The sequence below is a fragment of the Salvelinus namaycush genome, chromosome 38, assembly GCF_016432855.1.
Source record: "Salvelinus namaycush isolate Seneca chromosome 38, SaNama_1.0, whole genome shotgun sequence".
NCBI lineage: Eukaryota > Metazoa > Chordata > Actinopteri > Salmoniformes > Salmonidae > Salvelinus > Salvelinus namaycush.
In genome coordinates, this window is record NC_052344.1 from 10,955,264 (window position 1) to 10,971,238 (window position 15,975).

Below are 15,975 nucleotides of genomic sequence, written 5' to 3' on the forward strand. Positions count from 1 at the left end.
GGTGAAAAATTAATGGTGGAAAAACAATTGGAACCATTTCCTTGTTTGACCACTAGGTTTTATGGGTATTCTGACTCATACTGTGGTACTCTATAGAGCTGCTAGCTTGCAGTCCTAAAACCTGGAAATAAATAAAGCAATCTCTTCTGAAAAATGAACAGGCAATGAACAGGGTTTTGGAATACACGCAGAAAAAGGTCTGAAGTTAACACAGGTTAGGCTTCTGTAGGCGCACCGGCACCACCATCTATCTCCATTTTGAAGTAGTCAATGTACTTCTTCTACTTTGTTGAGTTGGTAAACAAACTGAAAGGGCCCTGTATTGTTTAAACAGGTATGAAGCATTGGTTGGCGATTTGCAGCCACCTGCAGTCATGGAATGTTTTCGGAGTATAAGTCATTGACTGATTCCCTGATGACCTGGTTGGAATTATGTCATTCTTCCTTAACCCATAGCAAGTCCCACTCAGTTGACTACTTCAAAAATGGGGAAAGTCCTCAACAGCACTGCCAATTCTAGAACAGGCTTTTGGGCACTAGAGTCTTCTATACTCTATGAACGTAACAATTTAAAAAACAAATCAAAATAATGAAATTTGTGTCGGGTCATTAGTTACTGTAGCCTACAAACATTTAGTCTTCATTCTAATAAATAACGCGGGTAAATATGACGTTCCCCATGGGTTGTGTCGTGGTAGCTGGCTGTCTAGACAGGGAGGACGGGTTTTTCCAGGTCACCCCAAGGCTCCTGCCATTTTAAGCTGTGCAGCTCCTGTTTGAATGATACATCAGCATTATATTAGTGGCACTGGCAGTTTTACCAAGCATGCCATTCAGACTTGTATAGGTAGCCTAATATTGACATATTGTGATAAAGGAATCTTGTGTAAGATTATAGGCCAGATAAACATAGCAGGAGGCTGAACGTCTGTGTTTTGTTATTAAAGTTGCACCCCCCCCTCAATGTCAGGGCATGAACACTACAAGGTGTTGAACGCGTTCCACAGGGATGCTGGCCCATGGTGACTTCAGTGCTTCCCACGGTTGTGTCAAGTTGGCTGGATGTCCTTTGGGTGGTGGACAATTATTGATACACACAAGAAACGGATGCGCGAGAAACTCAGCAGCGTTGCAGTTCTTGACACAAACCGGTGCGCCTGGCACCTACTACCATACCCTGTTCAAAGGCACGTAATCTTTTGTCTGACCCACTCACCCTCTGAATGGCACACATACACAACCCATGTCTCAAGGATTTCAAAAATTCTTCTTTAACCTGTCTCCTCCCCTTCATCTACACTGATTGGTGGATTTAACAAGTGACATCCATAAGGGATCATATTTTTCACCTTGTCAGTCTGTCATGAGCAAGGGTTCATAATGTTTTGTGCAGTCAAAGTACATTCCTACCTCCTTAAAAACATGTTCCCATGTTATATTTGAATGTATAAAATCATATGCGCAATATATTTCAATCATAGTGTCCACTGAAGAAAAAAATTACAAGAGAAAAGTAAACATCTTTGACAAACCCTATGAAGACCGAAATACAGCGTGCGACAACAGTCAGCTTGATGTGTGCTTGACATTACTCTCAACATCTAATTGTGATTGCATTATACACTGTCATTGTGTGCCTTTACCTTACACAAGTCTCAAAATGAACACTGGATCAAAAAAGTCATTGTTTATTCCATTATGTGAAACAAAGTCAGATGTCATTGGTTATGTTTGTGATCCAGGAATGATAAGCTGATAGTCGGGAGAAGACTGCTGGTGTGCTGATGTCACAGCTCGGGCTGCCCCATGTGACCACCCCAAAGAGGAAGAAGACCCCATTTATTTTCTGGCAGAGGAGTGGAGCACCAGAGTCCCCCTATAGATAGGGAAGAAAGAAAAGACTTGATGCTATTTGAAAATATGATCAATTACACTAAAGTTAAAACAATGTTGTGAAAGTTTGCGTGCACTAGTCCAGTCGGGTATTCAACATCACATTTTTATGAAGACCACTCATTCACATCAGTACTGTACGTTCAAAACCATTCATTGATCCAAAACTTGACCCATGTCTTCATGAGTACACCATAGAGTTAACCGTCCCACTGTACATACCATGCAGGAGACAGAGCCGGCTGGGTCTGTACACAGCTGAGTGTCCGTAATGAGATCCTCTCCCCAGCTCTCTCTACAAGCGGTCCTGTTGACCAGACCCAGCCTGGCCTGGTGCAGGATGGCACTGCTAACCTTCGCTATGGGGAGACAACAGAGCACATAATATGATATTTTTATAATAGAAGGATGCTGCCTATTTACGAGCAAGACCGATGAAACACTGGATCCAGGAGGATGAGTCCCTCCAGTTCCTTGTGGTAAACCGGCCACCAACCGTACTCGAGAACTTAGTCATGAATGAAGAGTTACGTTGCAGGACATACGTGCCGAGTTGCTGGATCCCCAGCCTGTTGTCACACAGGACCAGCTGTCATCCAGCTTCACATCCTCACGTGGGAGGCAAACTGGAAACACAGTGTCATCTAGGGACAGAGAAGACCACCAGAATAAGCATCCTAGATATGTCACATGCTTTAATTGGCCTGCAAGCCAAGTTTACGGTCCTGTAAACCAGTCAAGCAATACAATCAGGTCCGTGAGCTAAAGTAACCCATGCTGGAAGAGTATTTGTTACCAAATCGAGCTGGAACACTGAGCTTGATGAGTGTGAGGTCAGAGGTCGGAGGGAAGGTTCCGTCGTGGGGGTGGCTGAACACCTCGTCCACCGGGATGGTCTGGGCAGCCATGAACCTCAGGTCGTGACCTCCCAGCACCACCGTGTCAACTGTAGGTCTGAAAGAGGAGAATAGACAGGCACTGTTTGTGTGAAATAGGACTGGTGAACAAGAACTACAGTAGCTGACCTACCCTCACTGACATTCCAAGGGCTGTTTGAGAGCACAATACTGAGTGTGATGAAAGAATGTGAAGGTGGGTGTATGAGTCCACTGAATGAGTGAAGCATCACAACAGAGATAGAAAGTGATATTCAAAGAAAATGATCATGTAGAGGTTAGATTACAGACGATAGTGTGTGTCCCGTGTCGGTACTTGGTGACTGACTCACTTGCTGCGGCAGTGTTGCGGTGCCAGGACCCAGTGGTGGTGGATCAGGGTCCCGCTGCAGTAATGTCTCCCTTTGGACTGCAGACTGACCTGCCAGGGCCAGGAGTTGGCGCACGCCTCTGTCACACTCCCCACCCGCACCTCACCCTCCAAGGTCGCATACAACCATGCCGGGCGGGAGTCCAGCCGGCAGGTCAATATCTTACTCTGACCACAACTCTCTGGGAGACAGAGGGTACAAGAGGGTTAGCGGTCAAACTGAATACGATCTTCTGTTTTGATCAATAAATTACAATTTGATGTGCTGGCAGTAAGATAATGAAAATCTGATTAAATTTTTTCCTGTAAAAGTTTATTTCAGATAGTTAAATAACTTGCAGTGACAACCTACCTTCAGTCACAGTAATGCCACCAGACATAGACATTTCACCTGTTAAAAATAAAAGATCAGAAAAAAATCTCGAGTGCTTAAAAACAAAGTATTTCTCTAGCGTTGGGCTCCCAGTGTGTCCTTACCTTGAATTAATTCATTGATCCAGTCTATGTAGACCTGTACTTTAGTATAGACGCCAGGCCTCCGCGCTCTACCACAGCCCACTCCCCAGCTGACCACTCCAGCCAACTCATACCTGGACCCTGTGTAGCAGGACAGAGGTCCACCCGAGTCACCCTGCAGGAACAAACACGTCATAAGACAAAGATAACAGAACAGACTTTCTATATAAAAGTAGAATACAACAAAAAGGTATAAAATACATGAAAGCATTGTCAGAGTTCAAGGTCACTACCTGACAGGCGTCTACACCTCCTTCAGGGTCTCCAGCACAGAACATGGTGGGCTGAACGACACCAAGGTAGAACTTGTTACAGTCCTCTGAGGATAAGCAGGTCACATTAACCTCCTGGAGTCTGTTGGCACGAGGCCCATCTGAGAGTAGAAGAGTAGGAAGAGGGAGAAACAAGTAACAGGACCCTCCTCACTGAATGATCAATTAGGATGTAATGTCAGTTATGACCCCAGAAAGGCACACCTGACCTTTCTAATAAAGAGATGAAGGCAATTAAACTTCAAAAAGGTAGGAAATCTACTGACTCTCTCTGGTGGTGCCCCAGCCGGTCACTGTGCATTGCTTTTTGGGTTCGATTGGCCTCATCCATATCTCTATGGGTCTCACACACTGGTTGAACACCAGCGGGATCTTCAGCTTCACCAGGGCAATGTCATGCATCTTTGTCATGCGGTTGTAATCCTTGTGGGTGACTATTTTAGAGAACCCAACCAACTGAAAACAAAAGTAAATGTGTGCCTTAACAGTTAAAAAGTTCACGCAGAATAGGAACACAGAAAAAAATGTGTTTAAATGACTTGAATGTAGTCAGTCCATGCGTGTGTATCCCACCTGTTGACATTCTTCATCAGGATTCTCAAGGTCGTGTTTTCCCGCCATCACAGTCCAGAAATCCACTTTGTTATACCTGTAAAACACCATCCATAATTACTTTGATTTCTCTAGCTATACATCTATTTGATTTATTGTTACTTGACCTTCCAGAACTACTCACTGCTTGAAGCAGTGTGCGGCAGTCAGAACCCACAGAGGGGCGATGATGGCACCACCACAGGCTGGCATGGTGGTAAAGCGTAGGGATACCTGCCATGGCCAGGAGTGGGCCCAGGCCTCCACACCACCAATGATCCTCACCTCCATCTCCTGCTTGGGCACGAAGGACCGAACCCCTGCCAGATCTGCAACAAAGCTCTGAGGTTACAGGTTTCTTTATGGGTGTGCAGGGACAGGTTTCTCACTGCATCAGGACATGTGTGGGGGGGCCCTAGTTTTAAGTAGCTTAGTATAGCAGTGCATGTCTGGTCTTGCCAGTAGGGGTGATGCTACCAGTGTTTGTGTATATCATTACATATAGCCAGAATAGATTCCGACCCTACGCTTGCTTACAGCTGCACTGGGGTCAGACAAGCCTCCAGTTTAGATTAAGGCGCCAGCGAGAGATATTGCTTAGAAAATGCACCTCAATCCAGGGACAAGAAACACGTGGTATTCCAAATTCTCAGTAGCCACAGTAGCCATTTTGGAATGGCAGTGTCAGCCAATCAGCTCCTTTGTTGTTCAACGGGACGTGCCATTCCATAACAGCTACTGTAGCATGAGGACAAAAACAGCAGTTCACCAATAAAAAATAAAAAAATGCATTTGTTCTTCTCTGTAACACTTGGGATAATTCAGAGTACAACGCATTTGTCATCCCTGGATTGAGGTACTTTCCCCTACCCCCCCGAGCCATATCTCGTGCCAGCTCCGGTCTTAATCTAAACAGGAAGCGTGTCCGACCTGAGTGCAGCTGTAAGCAAGGGTCGGAATCTATTCTGGCTACATTACATACTGCTTCACTATCTGATCAGCTTCTATAGGTCAAAGTAAGAAACATTGTACTGAATAACATTTTTTGGACAGAGCAGCTTTAATAGCAGATTGATGTAATCTATGTAATTGTCTGCATCACTTCAAATCTTGTTTTTTCTTTTAAAAATATATTGGCCCCTAACCCTACCACCCCTCCCCTAATTGGAGTAAACTAATGGACAATACTTAGGCTTCTACTTCCAGCTTATACATACTATATACATTTTACGGACACAATATATTTTACATTAGTTATGTTGTTTTTTTTATTTTTTATTTTTTTTTATTTATTTTTTATTTATTTATTTTTTTTTTTTAGGGGTGGATCAGCTTAATATTGCGGAAAGAATGTTGCTTCCAATGTAATTGTCTGCATCATTTCCATTCCCCCATATTTTTTTGGGTAAATATATATATCCATACACGTATGCATACATATACACATATATACATACACATACCTATATAGACATACATACTTTTTTAAAGAATATGCCTTTATTATTATTCCCCGCGACCCTACCACCAATCCCCCAATTGGAGTAAACTTATAAACACTTCTGCTTTTACCTTCAATTTCTACATCTTATACCTATCTTACAGACACAGTCCACTTTACAATAGTTCTCTCTTATTTGTTCTTAGTCCTTCCTCTATTTCTGTTGTCCATCCAATTTTATTTCCACTTGTAACTGTGCTATTTCACAAAAGCTCCGCACCTATACACATTTCACAGATCCCGTATGCCCTATATTGTTTATCTTGTTATTAGTCCCACCCTTCAGCTCCACCCAACCCCTCCCATCTATCTTCCAACATCATCCATTTCGGATTTCTATTTGCCATACATTTCTCAACTGTGCTGTGATGCTTCACAAAAGACCTGAACCTTCCTATTCTCATAGCTTCTACAGATTGTAAATTAAAAATAAACATCTTTGCCAAAATAATTATTATATTATTGATTGATTGACTATGGCTTTTCAAATCCCCCAGTATTGCTATCTGTAGCGTTAGTTTTAGGCAAATGTTGCAATTCTTCAGCCATTCCTGGACCTGTGACCAAAAACGAGCTACATATGGACAATACCAAAATAAATGATCTAATGACTCTGCCTCCTCACAACAGAATCTGCAGAGCTGGGAAGATTGTATACCCCATATATATAACATTCTATTAGTTGCAAGAATTTTGTACAGTAATTTATATTGAAAAATTCGAAGTTTTGAATCCGGCGTTGTTTTGCGTATCAATTCATAAACCATGTGCCATGGAATGGGTACATCGAAAATATCTTCCCAACTATTTTGCAATTTGTATGGCACAGCTGTTAGTTTTTTGGTCCTTAAATGAAATTGGTATATGTTTTTATTTATCACACTTTTCTTTAACCATTTTTGTTCTTTAATACAGGGCCGACATACAAGTTCCTTACTTTTTTCCCCTTCTACTTGCCTCTTCCATTTTTGTGGTAATGCTGCAATTAATTGGTTGTAATTTTGGGTAGAGCAGACTTTTCCATATGTCTGTGTTAGCTGCATGTGTGACATAACTCCACCAGTCCTATTTATGATATCATTCACAAAAATTATACCTTTTTTAAACATTTCTTCGATAAATACAGTTTTTTTATCAATTATTATATTTGAATTTAACCACAATATTTGTTGTACTATTTGTTCCGTCCTTTCAGGTGGATTAAACTGAAATTGCAACCAACTTTCTAAGGCTTGTTTAAAGAATAAGGATATTTTGGAGATCATTTCCTTTTCAAACAACCGAAAGTGAGCAGGTGTAATCTGAATAAAGGGAAAAAGGCCCTTCTTGAACATAGGATGAGACATTCGTACCAGTTTACTAGAGAACCAGTTTGGATTTAAGTATAACTTTTGTATGACCGATGCCTTTAATGAGAGGTCTAATGCTTTAATATTTAATAATTTCTGCCCTCCGAATTCATATTCGTTATATAAATAGGCCCTTTTAATTTTATCTGGCTTGCCGTTCCAAATAAAATTGAATATTTTTTGTTCATATAATTTAAAAAACAGGTCACTAGGTGTAGGCAAAACCATAAGCAAATAGGTAAACTGTGATATGACTAAAGAGTTAATTAGGGTGATTTTTCCACAAATAGACAGGTATTTTCCTTTCCATGGTAGCAAGATCTTATCTATTTTTGCTAACTTTCTATAAAAATTTATTGGAGTGAGATCATTTCTTTCTTTTGGGATTTTTATACCGAGTATGTCCACATCTCCGTCAGACCATTTAATTGGTAAACTACATGGCAATATAAAATGTGTATTTTTTAGTGATCCAATACGTAATATGGTACATTTATCATAATTTGGTTTTAATCCAGAGAGGATAGCAAAGGTATCTAGATCCTCTATGAGGCCCTGGAGAGACTCTAGTTGTGGTTTTAAAAGAAAACATGAATCATCAGCGTACAATGACACCTTAGTTTTTAAGCCATGGATTTCTAATCCTTTAATATTAATGTTTGATCTAATTTTAACAGCTAACATTTCGATGGCAATAATAAATAGATATGCCGATAGTGGACAACCTTGTTTTACTCCTCTAGATAGTTTAAAACTTTCTGAGATGTAGCCATTATTTACTATTTTACACCTAGGGTTACTATACATAATTTTAACCCATTTTATAAGAGATTCCCCAAAATTGAAATATTCTAGGCATTTATATATAAACTCCAGTCGTACTTTATCAAAAGCCTTTTCAAAATCAGCTATGAAAACCAGGCCTGGTGTCCCCGATATCTCATAGTGTTCTATTGTTTCCAGTACTTGCCTTATATTATCTCCAATGTATCGTCCATGTAAAAAACCTGTCTGATTAGGATGAATAATATCTGACAAAACTTTTTTTATTCTATGCGCCAAGCATTTTGCTAGGATTTTTGCATCACAACACTGAAGTGTAAGAGGTCTCCAATTTTTTAATTGGACTGGATCTTTATATATACCACTTGGGTCCTGTTTCAGTAATAACGATATCAGACCTTCTTGTTGTGTGTCTGATAATCTACCATTTATATAGGAGTGGTTAAAACAAGTTAATAATGGTCCTTTGAGTATATCAAAAAATGTTTTGTATACTTCCACTGGTATGCCATCCAGCCCTGGAGTTTTCCCATCTTTAAAGGCCCCAATTGCAACAAGCAGTTCCTCCTCTGTAATTTGGCCTTCACATGAGTCTTTCTGTTCAGATGTTAATTTTACATTATTAATAGGAAAAAAATCCATACAATTAGTTTCAGTTAGTGGAGATGGAGGAGCCTGAAACGAAAACATATTCTTAAAGTACTTTACTTCCTCTTTCAAAATATCATTTGGTGAATCATGCGTGACTCCATCATTTGTCACAAGTTTTAATACATTTTTTTTGGTAGCATTTCTATATTGAAGATTGAAAAAGAATTTGGTGCATTTTTCCCCATATTCCATCCAGTTCGCTTTATTTTTATAATATATTACACTGGATCTTTCTTGAATAAGTTCCTCCATTTCTTTTTGTTTTTCCTCTAAATTATTCTGTGCCTCTATGGTACCGTTTTTATTGCTATCTAACTGTATTGTTAGTCCTTCAATTTCCTTTGTTAATATGGACTCTTTTGATCTAAATTGCTTTTGTTTTATAGATGAGTACTGAATTGCATGGCCTCTAAAGGCACACTTAAAAGTGTCCCATACAATAAGGGGATCTGCTGTACCTATGTTATGTCTGAAAAAGTCAGTTATAAAATCTTCTGTCCTAGTTCTAAACAATTTATCATCTAGTAGACTTTGATTAAATTTCCAATATCCTCGCCCACGTGGAAATTCTGTAAGAGAAATATATATGCCAATTATGTGATGATCCGACCGCATTCTATCCCCTATCAACACTTTTTTAACTTTTGGTGCCAGAGAGAATGGAATAAGAAAGTAGTCAAGACGACTAGCTTGATTCAGCCTCCGCCATGTATATCTCACTAAATCAGGGTATTTAAGTCTCCATATATCCACTAATTCCAATATATCCATGACATTCATGATTTCCTTAAGTGCCTGAGGGTGATAATTTGTAGTGTGATTTCCTTTCCGGTCTATAGAGCTATTTAAGACCGTATTAAAATCTCCCATTATAATAATAGAGTCTAGTGTTGCTTGTAGAGTTGATAAGTTCTTATATATATTTTCAAAGACGCTTGGATCATCATTATTCGGACCGTATAGGTTAACAAGCCATATTTGTTTATTGTCCAATAACATATTTAAAATAATCCATCTACCTTGAGGATCTGTTTGGACAATTTGCACATTTGGATCAAAATTATTGTTAATTAAGATCATCACCCCTTTTGAATTTCTTTGCCCATGGGAGAAATATATTTTGCCCACCCAGTTCTTTTTCCACAAAACTTCATCTAAAACTGTTGAATGGGTTTCCTGTAAACAATAAATATTATAATCCTTCTCTTTTAGCCAGGTAAATACTGATCGTCTTTTCTTATTATCTGCTAAGCCATTACAATTGTAACTGGCTATACTTATTTCACCACTTACCATGAGACACACCTTTCATTCTTTTAATCAGAATATATTTTTGTAAACGTACTATTAAAAAGTAACATAATGATTGAGTGTCTATATAGTTGTACCATGATATTTGCATTTCTACTAAGTAAACCTCCAATTGGTCCCTACTATTCCACCCGCTAAAAGGCCTCATCTCGAGATGGCTTGTCATCCCAATGCCTGGCAGACCACCCTCGACCCCCTGTATCCCATAGCCCTGAACCGACTGGGATCCATTCTTTGAAAAGAGCATACAGTTCCATTTACCGAATTGAAGTAAATCAATTGCCATATGCATTTCCATTGCCGTCACCTCGATTTGTATTATATATAGCTGTGGATCATCCTCTATTGTACCTTACATCTTTTACTTCTTCTTTCGCAACAGTTGTGGGATACACACATACACACTCAGCCCTTACCCCCACACAACCATAAGCTCACTTTCTCAACAGTTGCACCATCCCAGAGCCCAACTCAAGATGGGTCATGATTTCCAAATGCTATTGCAGTTGCAGCTGCATGAGAAGGCCTGCAAGACCGCGCAAAAAAAATAAGCAAAAATTGAAATTTATTTACCATTGTCATATCCTAGATAATGGCAGTCAAATGTACACCCTATTCCTGAAAAAACACCCACAATACGGCCACCAGTCATGACCATGTCCCCACGCATCTCCATGCAGTCCGACCTTGATTCTGTGCCGCCAGGGCCACAATAATATACCCCCTCTCTGAATGTCCGAGTGTGACCCCCTCCCCATGGGTTACTGCAGCTAGTGTTGCCAGCACTGCCACTGCCTGGGTGGGGGTACCCCACCGGAATCCCCACCGGCTAGGTACAAGGTCGTCAAGGTTCTCATTAGCAGCTTTGAGAAATTCCTTGTATATTTTCCTCTCCCTTTAGGGGGCTTTGGCTTTGCAGGACCAACCCTGCCAAGCAGGCTCAGAATCTTGAGGGGGCAGTGCTGCTCTTGGTCTCTGACCTCATTTTAGCTGCATATAGACCGCTTACAGCGAGCACATAAAACAGTTAGGGACTTCTCGTTAATATCTGGGTCATTCAGGTGGGTGTCTAGGGTATAGGGCCATAGACAGTACCATTAAAATAGGCTAATAATTAGATATAATTTATTAAGATAAAAAAAATGTAGTTTTCCATGATAGGACAATAAATAAATAAGACGTATAATTCATTATAAAAGTATATCCATCATCTGAACAACATTGAAAGCCCTCTCATACCCGGCTCACAGCAATACATTGGCTCTGGGATATGCAACCATTTCATTACTCACTCACTCAACTTTCCAAACATAACAAATAAGATAAAAAATAAAATAAACACAAACCATACCATCCACACATACTGTGCCTTCTGTTTACTTAGTTTTTTTCTTCACTGTGTAAAAATAGTGCTTGTGTGTTCAATTAGTTATATGTGAAGATTTATAAAAAAGCTATATTTTTTGTTGTATTGTTACAATCAGTAACCGGGCTTGAATTGTGTTTATTTTCCTCGTCTATGAGAACTTTGTACATTTTAAAATAACCATGGAGTAGTCTTTGTGTCTCTGAACAACTGGTTATCAATATATAGTTTATCAACGACGAGAGCTACTCGTTTCGCTTTTAATCTGTTTTCTTTGAAAATTGGATACAGAACTTTGCGCCGTTCTGCAATTTCTTTCGGAAACTGATCATTCATGCCAATTTTGGTCCCAGCAAGTCTTTTACCTAGGCTTTTAACCATTATTTTATCTTTAAATGAAGCAAATTTTGCAACGATTGGGCGTTCGTACCTCTGCCCTCTCTGTCCGAAGCGGTGAACACGTTCAAGTTGGATTTTGTCGACAACTTCGCATGGAATCTGAAGCGCTGTACGGAGGAACTCTCTAACTATAGATTCAGGAACTTCTCCTTCTTTTTCTTGGATACCTGTAAGTACCAAATTCTCTCTCATGGATCTAGTTTGAATCTCCAGTAAGGCTTCCTTCAGAACGATGTTCTCTTTTTTAATTCCATTCATTTCGGTTTGAATCTTATTGACTGTCCCTTTTAGCGCGTGTGTTTCCTTCTCCAATGTCGCAGCTTTTTCATCACTCATCTCTAGGCTTGCCTTTAACTCTTTTATATCCTTACTAAGTAATTCAAGTAAACCCAGTTTGTCATTTATTGATTTTAACAGATCGGTTTCGACCTTTACCATTCCCGGTGGTGAGAATATTAAATCGTCAGTATCTGTCGAAGAATCTCGCTTGCGTTTTGTAAACGGTTCCCCTGTCTTACTCTCCGTCATGTTTGGTTGTTGCCTGTTTTCGTAATATTTGTCGATAAATGTCTCTAGTCTTAGGATTTGTTTTGTGTTATTATCCAGATTGAAGGTTTATCACTCACCAGATTATGTAGTGCTAATATTTTAGTCTATTTAGCAGATATTTCGAATATTATGTTTTATCTTGAGGTGCTCTACATAACTTCGTTCAGTCCGCCATTACCTTTACATTAGTTATGTTGTTTAGTTCCACTAATAAATTCATCTTCCTCACTGTCAACTGCATTCATTTTCAGCAAACTTAACATGTGTAAATATTTGTAAGAACATAAGATTCAGACAAACTGAACAAGTTCCACAGATAAGTGACTAACAGAGATGGAATAACGTGTCCCTGAACAAAGGGGGGGGGGGGGGGGGGTCAAATTCAAAAGTCCGTATCTGGTGTGGCCACTAGATGCATCAAGTGCTGCGGTGCATCGCCTCCTCATGGACTGCACCAGATTTGCCAGTTCTTGCTGTGAGATGGTGGAAGAGTGGGGTAACAAGGCACCTACAAGTTCCCGGGCATTTCTGGCGGAAATGGCCCTAGGCCTCGTCCTCCGATCCAACAGGTCCCAGACATGCTCAATGGGATTGCGATCAGGGCTCTTCGCTGGCCATGGCAGAAGGACATTCCTGTCTTGCAGGAAATTATGCACAGAACGAGCAGTACGGCTGGTGGCATTGCCATGCTGGAGGGTCACGTCAGGATGAGCCTGCAGGAAGGGTACCACACGAGGGAGGAGGATGTCTTTCCTATAACACACAGAGTTGAGATTGCCTGCAATGACAACAAGCTCAGTCCGATGATGCTGTGACAAGCCGCCCCAGACCATGACGGACCCTCCACCTCCAAAATCGATCCCGCTCCAGAGTACAGGCCTTGGTGTAACACTCATTCCTTCGACGATAAACGCGAATCCGACCGTCACCCCCGGTGAGACAAAACCTCGACTCGTCAGTGAAGAGCACTTTTTGCCAGTCCTGTCTGGTCCAGCGATGGTGGGTTTGTGCCCATAGGTGACGTTGTTGCCGGTGAAGACCTGCCTTACAACATTCCTACATGCATAAGGCACGTTCACGCAGATGAGCAGGGACCCTGGGCATCTTTCTTTTGGTGTTTTTCAGAGTCAGTAGAAAGGCCTCTTTAGAGTCCTAAATGTTCATAACTGTGGCGTTAATTGCCTACCGTCTGTAAGCTGTTAGTGTCTTAACTACCGTTCCACAGGTGCATGTTCATTAATTGCTTACGGTTCATTGAACAAGCATGGGAAACAGTGTTTAAACCCTTTACAATGAAGATAATTGGATTTTTTAAAATTATCTTTGAAAAAAAGGGAAGTTTTTTTTTTGTTGCTGAGTTTATATAAATTCCAGTCATACTTTATCAAAAACCTCTTTAAAGTCAGCTATGAATATCAGACCTGGTTTCTCAGATTTTCCATAGTGTTCTATTGTTTCCAGTACTTGTCTTATATCATATTCAATTATACAAAAAAAAAATTATGGTCTGGAGCTTTAAATGTACCACTTGGGTCCTCCGAGTACATCAAAAAAAGGTTTAGTACACCTCGACTGGTTTGCCATCCTGCCCTGGAGTTTTCCCGGACGTAAAAGGCTTTAATTGCATCAATAGGTTCCTCCTCTGTAAAGCCATACCTTTAACTTCAGTTAGTGGAGATGGAGGAGACAAACATATGCTTAAAGTACTTTCCGTCTTCCTTCAAAATATTGTTTGGTGAATTGTGGGCGACTATCATTTGTAACAAGTTTGAGTAGGCTATTTTTTGGTAGCATTTCTATGCTGAGAATAAAATAATTGTGCATTTTCCCCCCATATTCCATCCAGTTCGCTTAATTTTGTACAATATTTTACACTTGATCTATTGAATGTTGCGCCATTTATTTTTCCTCTAACTTACTCTGTGCCTCTGTTACAGTTTTTATTGCAATCTGTACTGTTAGTCCTATTTCCTTTGTTAATATGAACTCGTTTGGACCTAAATTGAATTTGTTTTAAAGATTGGTATTGAATTGCTTTGCCTCTAAAAGGCAAATTAAAAGTGTCACATACAATAAGGAGATCTGCTGTACGTTATTTCGGGAAACGTCAGTTTTTTTCATCCAATAGGCTTTGATTACAGTTCCAATATCCTCGCCCACGTGGAAATTCTGTAAGAGTAATGTATACGCCAATTATTTGATGGTCTGACCGCATTCTATCGTTTGGTGCCAGCGAGAATGACATGTGGTCAAGAAGACTAGCTTCATTGAGCCTCGGCCATGTATAGCTCACGATATTTAGGCCTCCATATATGCACTAGTTTCAATATATCAATGAAATGCACGATTTCCTTAAGTGTATGAGGGTGACAGTTTGTCGTGCTATTTACTTCACGGTCCATTGAGGTATTTAAAAACGTATTATAATCTCCCACCACAATAATAAAGTATTGTATTGTTTGTAGACTTGACCAATTATTATACATTTTAAAATTAGCGTGAATCATCATTTGGGCCATATAGATTCATGAGCCAACTCCATTTAAGGTCCAAAAACATATTTTAAATAATAAATCTACCTTGCAGAACTGTTTGGACAATTTGAATATCCACCCACAGTCTTTTTTTCCACACAACTTCATCTGAAATTGTTGACCAGTTTCCTGTAAACATTATTTTTGCCAGGTAAATACTGACCGTCTTTCTATACTATCTGCTAAGCCATTACAATAACTGGCTATTCGTATTTCACCTTGAAATGCAAGTTTCAATTCTATTTATCATAATATGTTTGTAAACTTACCATTCAAATGTACCATAATAATTGTGCCCATATAGCTGTACCATGATATTTGCATTGCTGCTAATTAAACCTCCAATTGTTCTCCACTATTCCCCCGATCCTTTAAAAAGAACACAGTGCCAACGCCCTCGCCGCGATTATTTTATGATTCACTGTTAACGTGCTCTTCCATACCATCAAATTGAAATCCACTGGTGAGGTTTGCATTTTCCCCTTCTGTTCCGTTCAATGCACTGTTTTCAGGGTTATGCACAATCTCATTCTGGTTATGTAGATCTGAAAGAGAAGTTAAAAATAAATAAAAAAGTTCACCATTAACTCCATCAAGTCACTGGCAACAAAACTAGAATGAAAATCAATGTGTTGCCCTTACCGTGCTGGAATCCAAGCCCCAGAAGAGACAGATACACAACTAGAAAAACACACATTTTCATCCAAAGTGCATTAAAAAGTTGATTGGGTTAAGACTGATGGCTTAAAAGTGGCACAGGGGTAAATGCCACAAAGACACTTCACAACGTGCCTTTCTACTTTCAAGCCCTCATCAGCTCTCCCGCGCTGCACCTGCTACCATCATCACCTAATTAGATTCACTAACATGCAATGTACCCACTAGGCCAGATGAGGGCAGTATATACCCATTTCATATGACTTTTCTCCCATTCACAAAAACAGGGCAACTTCTATTTATCAGACACCTCACCGCACGCACCGACACCAGTTAA

General features: G+C 40.0%; 1 protein-coding gene across 1 annotated transcript; it reads right to left on the reverse strand.

The window, feature by feature from the left end:
- Nucleotides 1-1,696: 1,696 nt before the first annotated feature.
- LOC120032273 (chymotrypsinogen B-like) lies at nt 1,697-4,562 on the reverse strand. The gene is made up of 9 exons (XM_038978288.1): nt 4,521-4,562; nt 3,909-4,403; nt 3,637-3,790; nt 3,512-3,550; nt 3,122-3,341; nt 2,690-2,847; nt 2,439-2,537; nt 2,116-2,252; nt 1,697-1,876 (listed from the first exon to the last, which is right to left on the reverse strand). The coding sequence occupies exons 2-9, from the start codon at nt 3,951-3,953 to the stop codon at nt 1,712-1,714; spliced, it is 1,017 nt and encodes a 338-aa protein (XP_038834216.1). The 5' UTR covers nt 3,954-4,403; nt 4,521-4,562; the 3' UTR covers nt 1,697-1,711.
- Between the last annotated feature and the right edge of the window lie 11,413 nt (nt 4,563-15,975).

Excerpts from the sequence above, each read along its gene's own strand:
- LOC120032273 (XM_038978288.1), bottom strand. The coding sequence starts at position 3,953 with ATGTTCTGTGCTGGAGACCCTGAAGGAGGTGTAGACGCCTGTCAG. Across the intron at positions 3,791-3,908 it reads GAGGTGTAGACGCCTGTCAG|GGTGACTCGGGTGGACCTCT; the intron begins GTAGTGACCTTG and ends TTGTTCCTGCAG. Across the intron at positions 2,253-2,438 it reads GGGATCCAGCAACTCGGCAC|CGAAGGTTAGCAGTGCCATC; the intron begins GTATGTCCTGCA and ends GTCTCCCCATAG.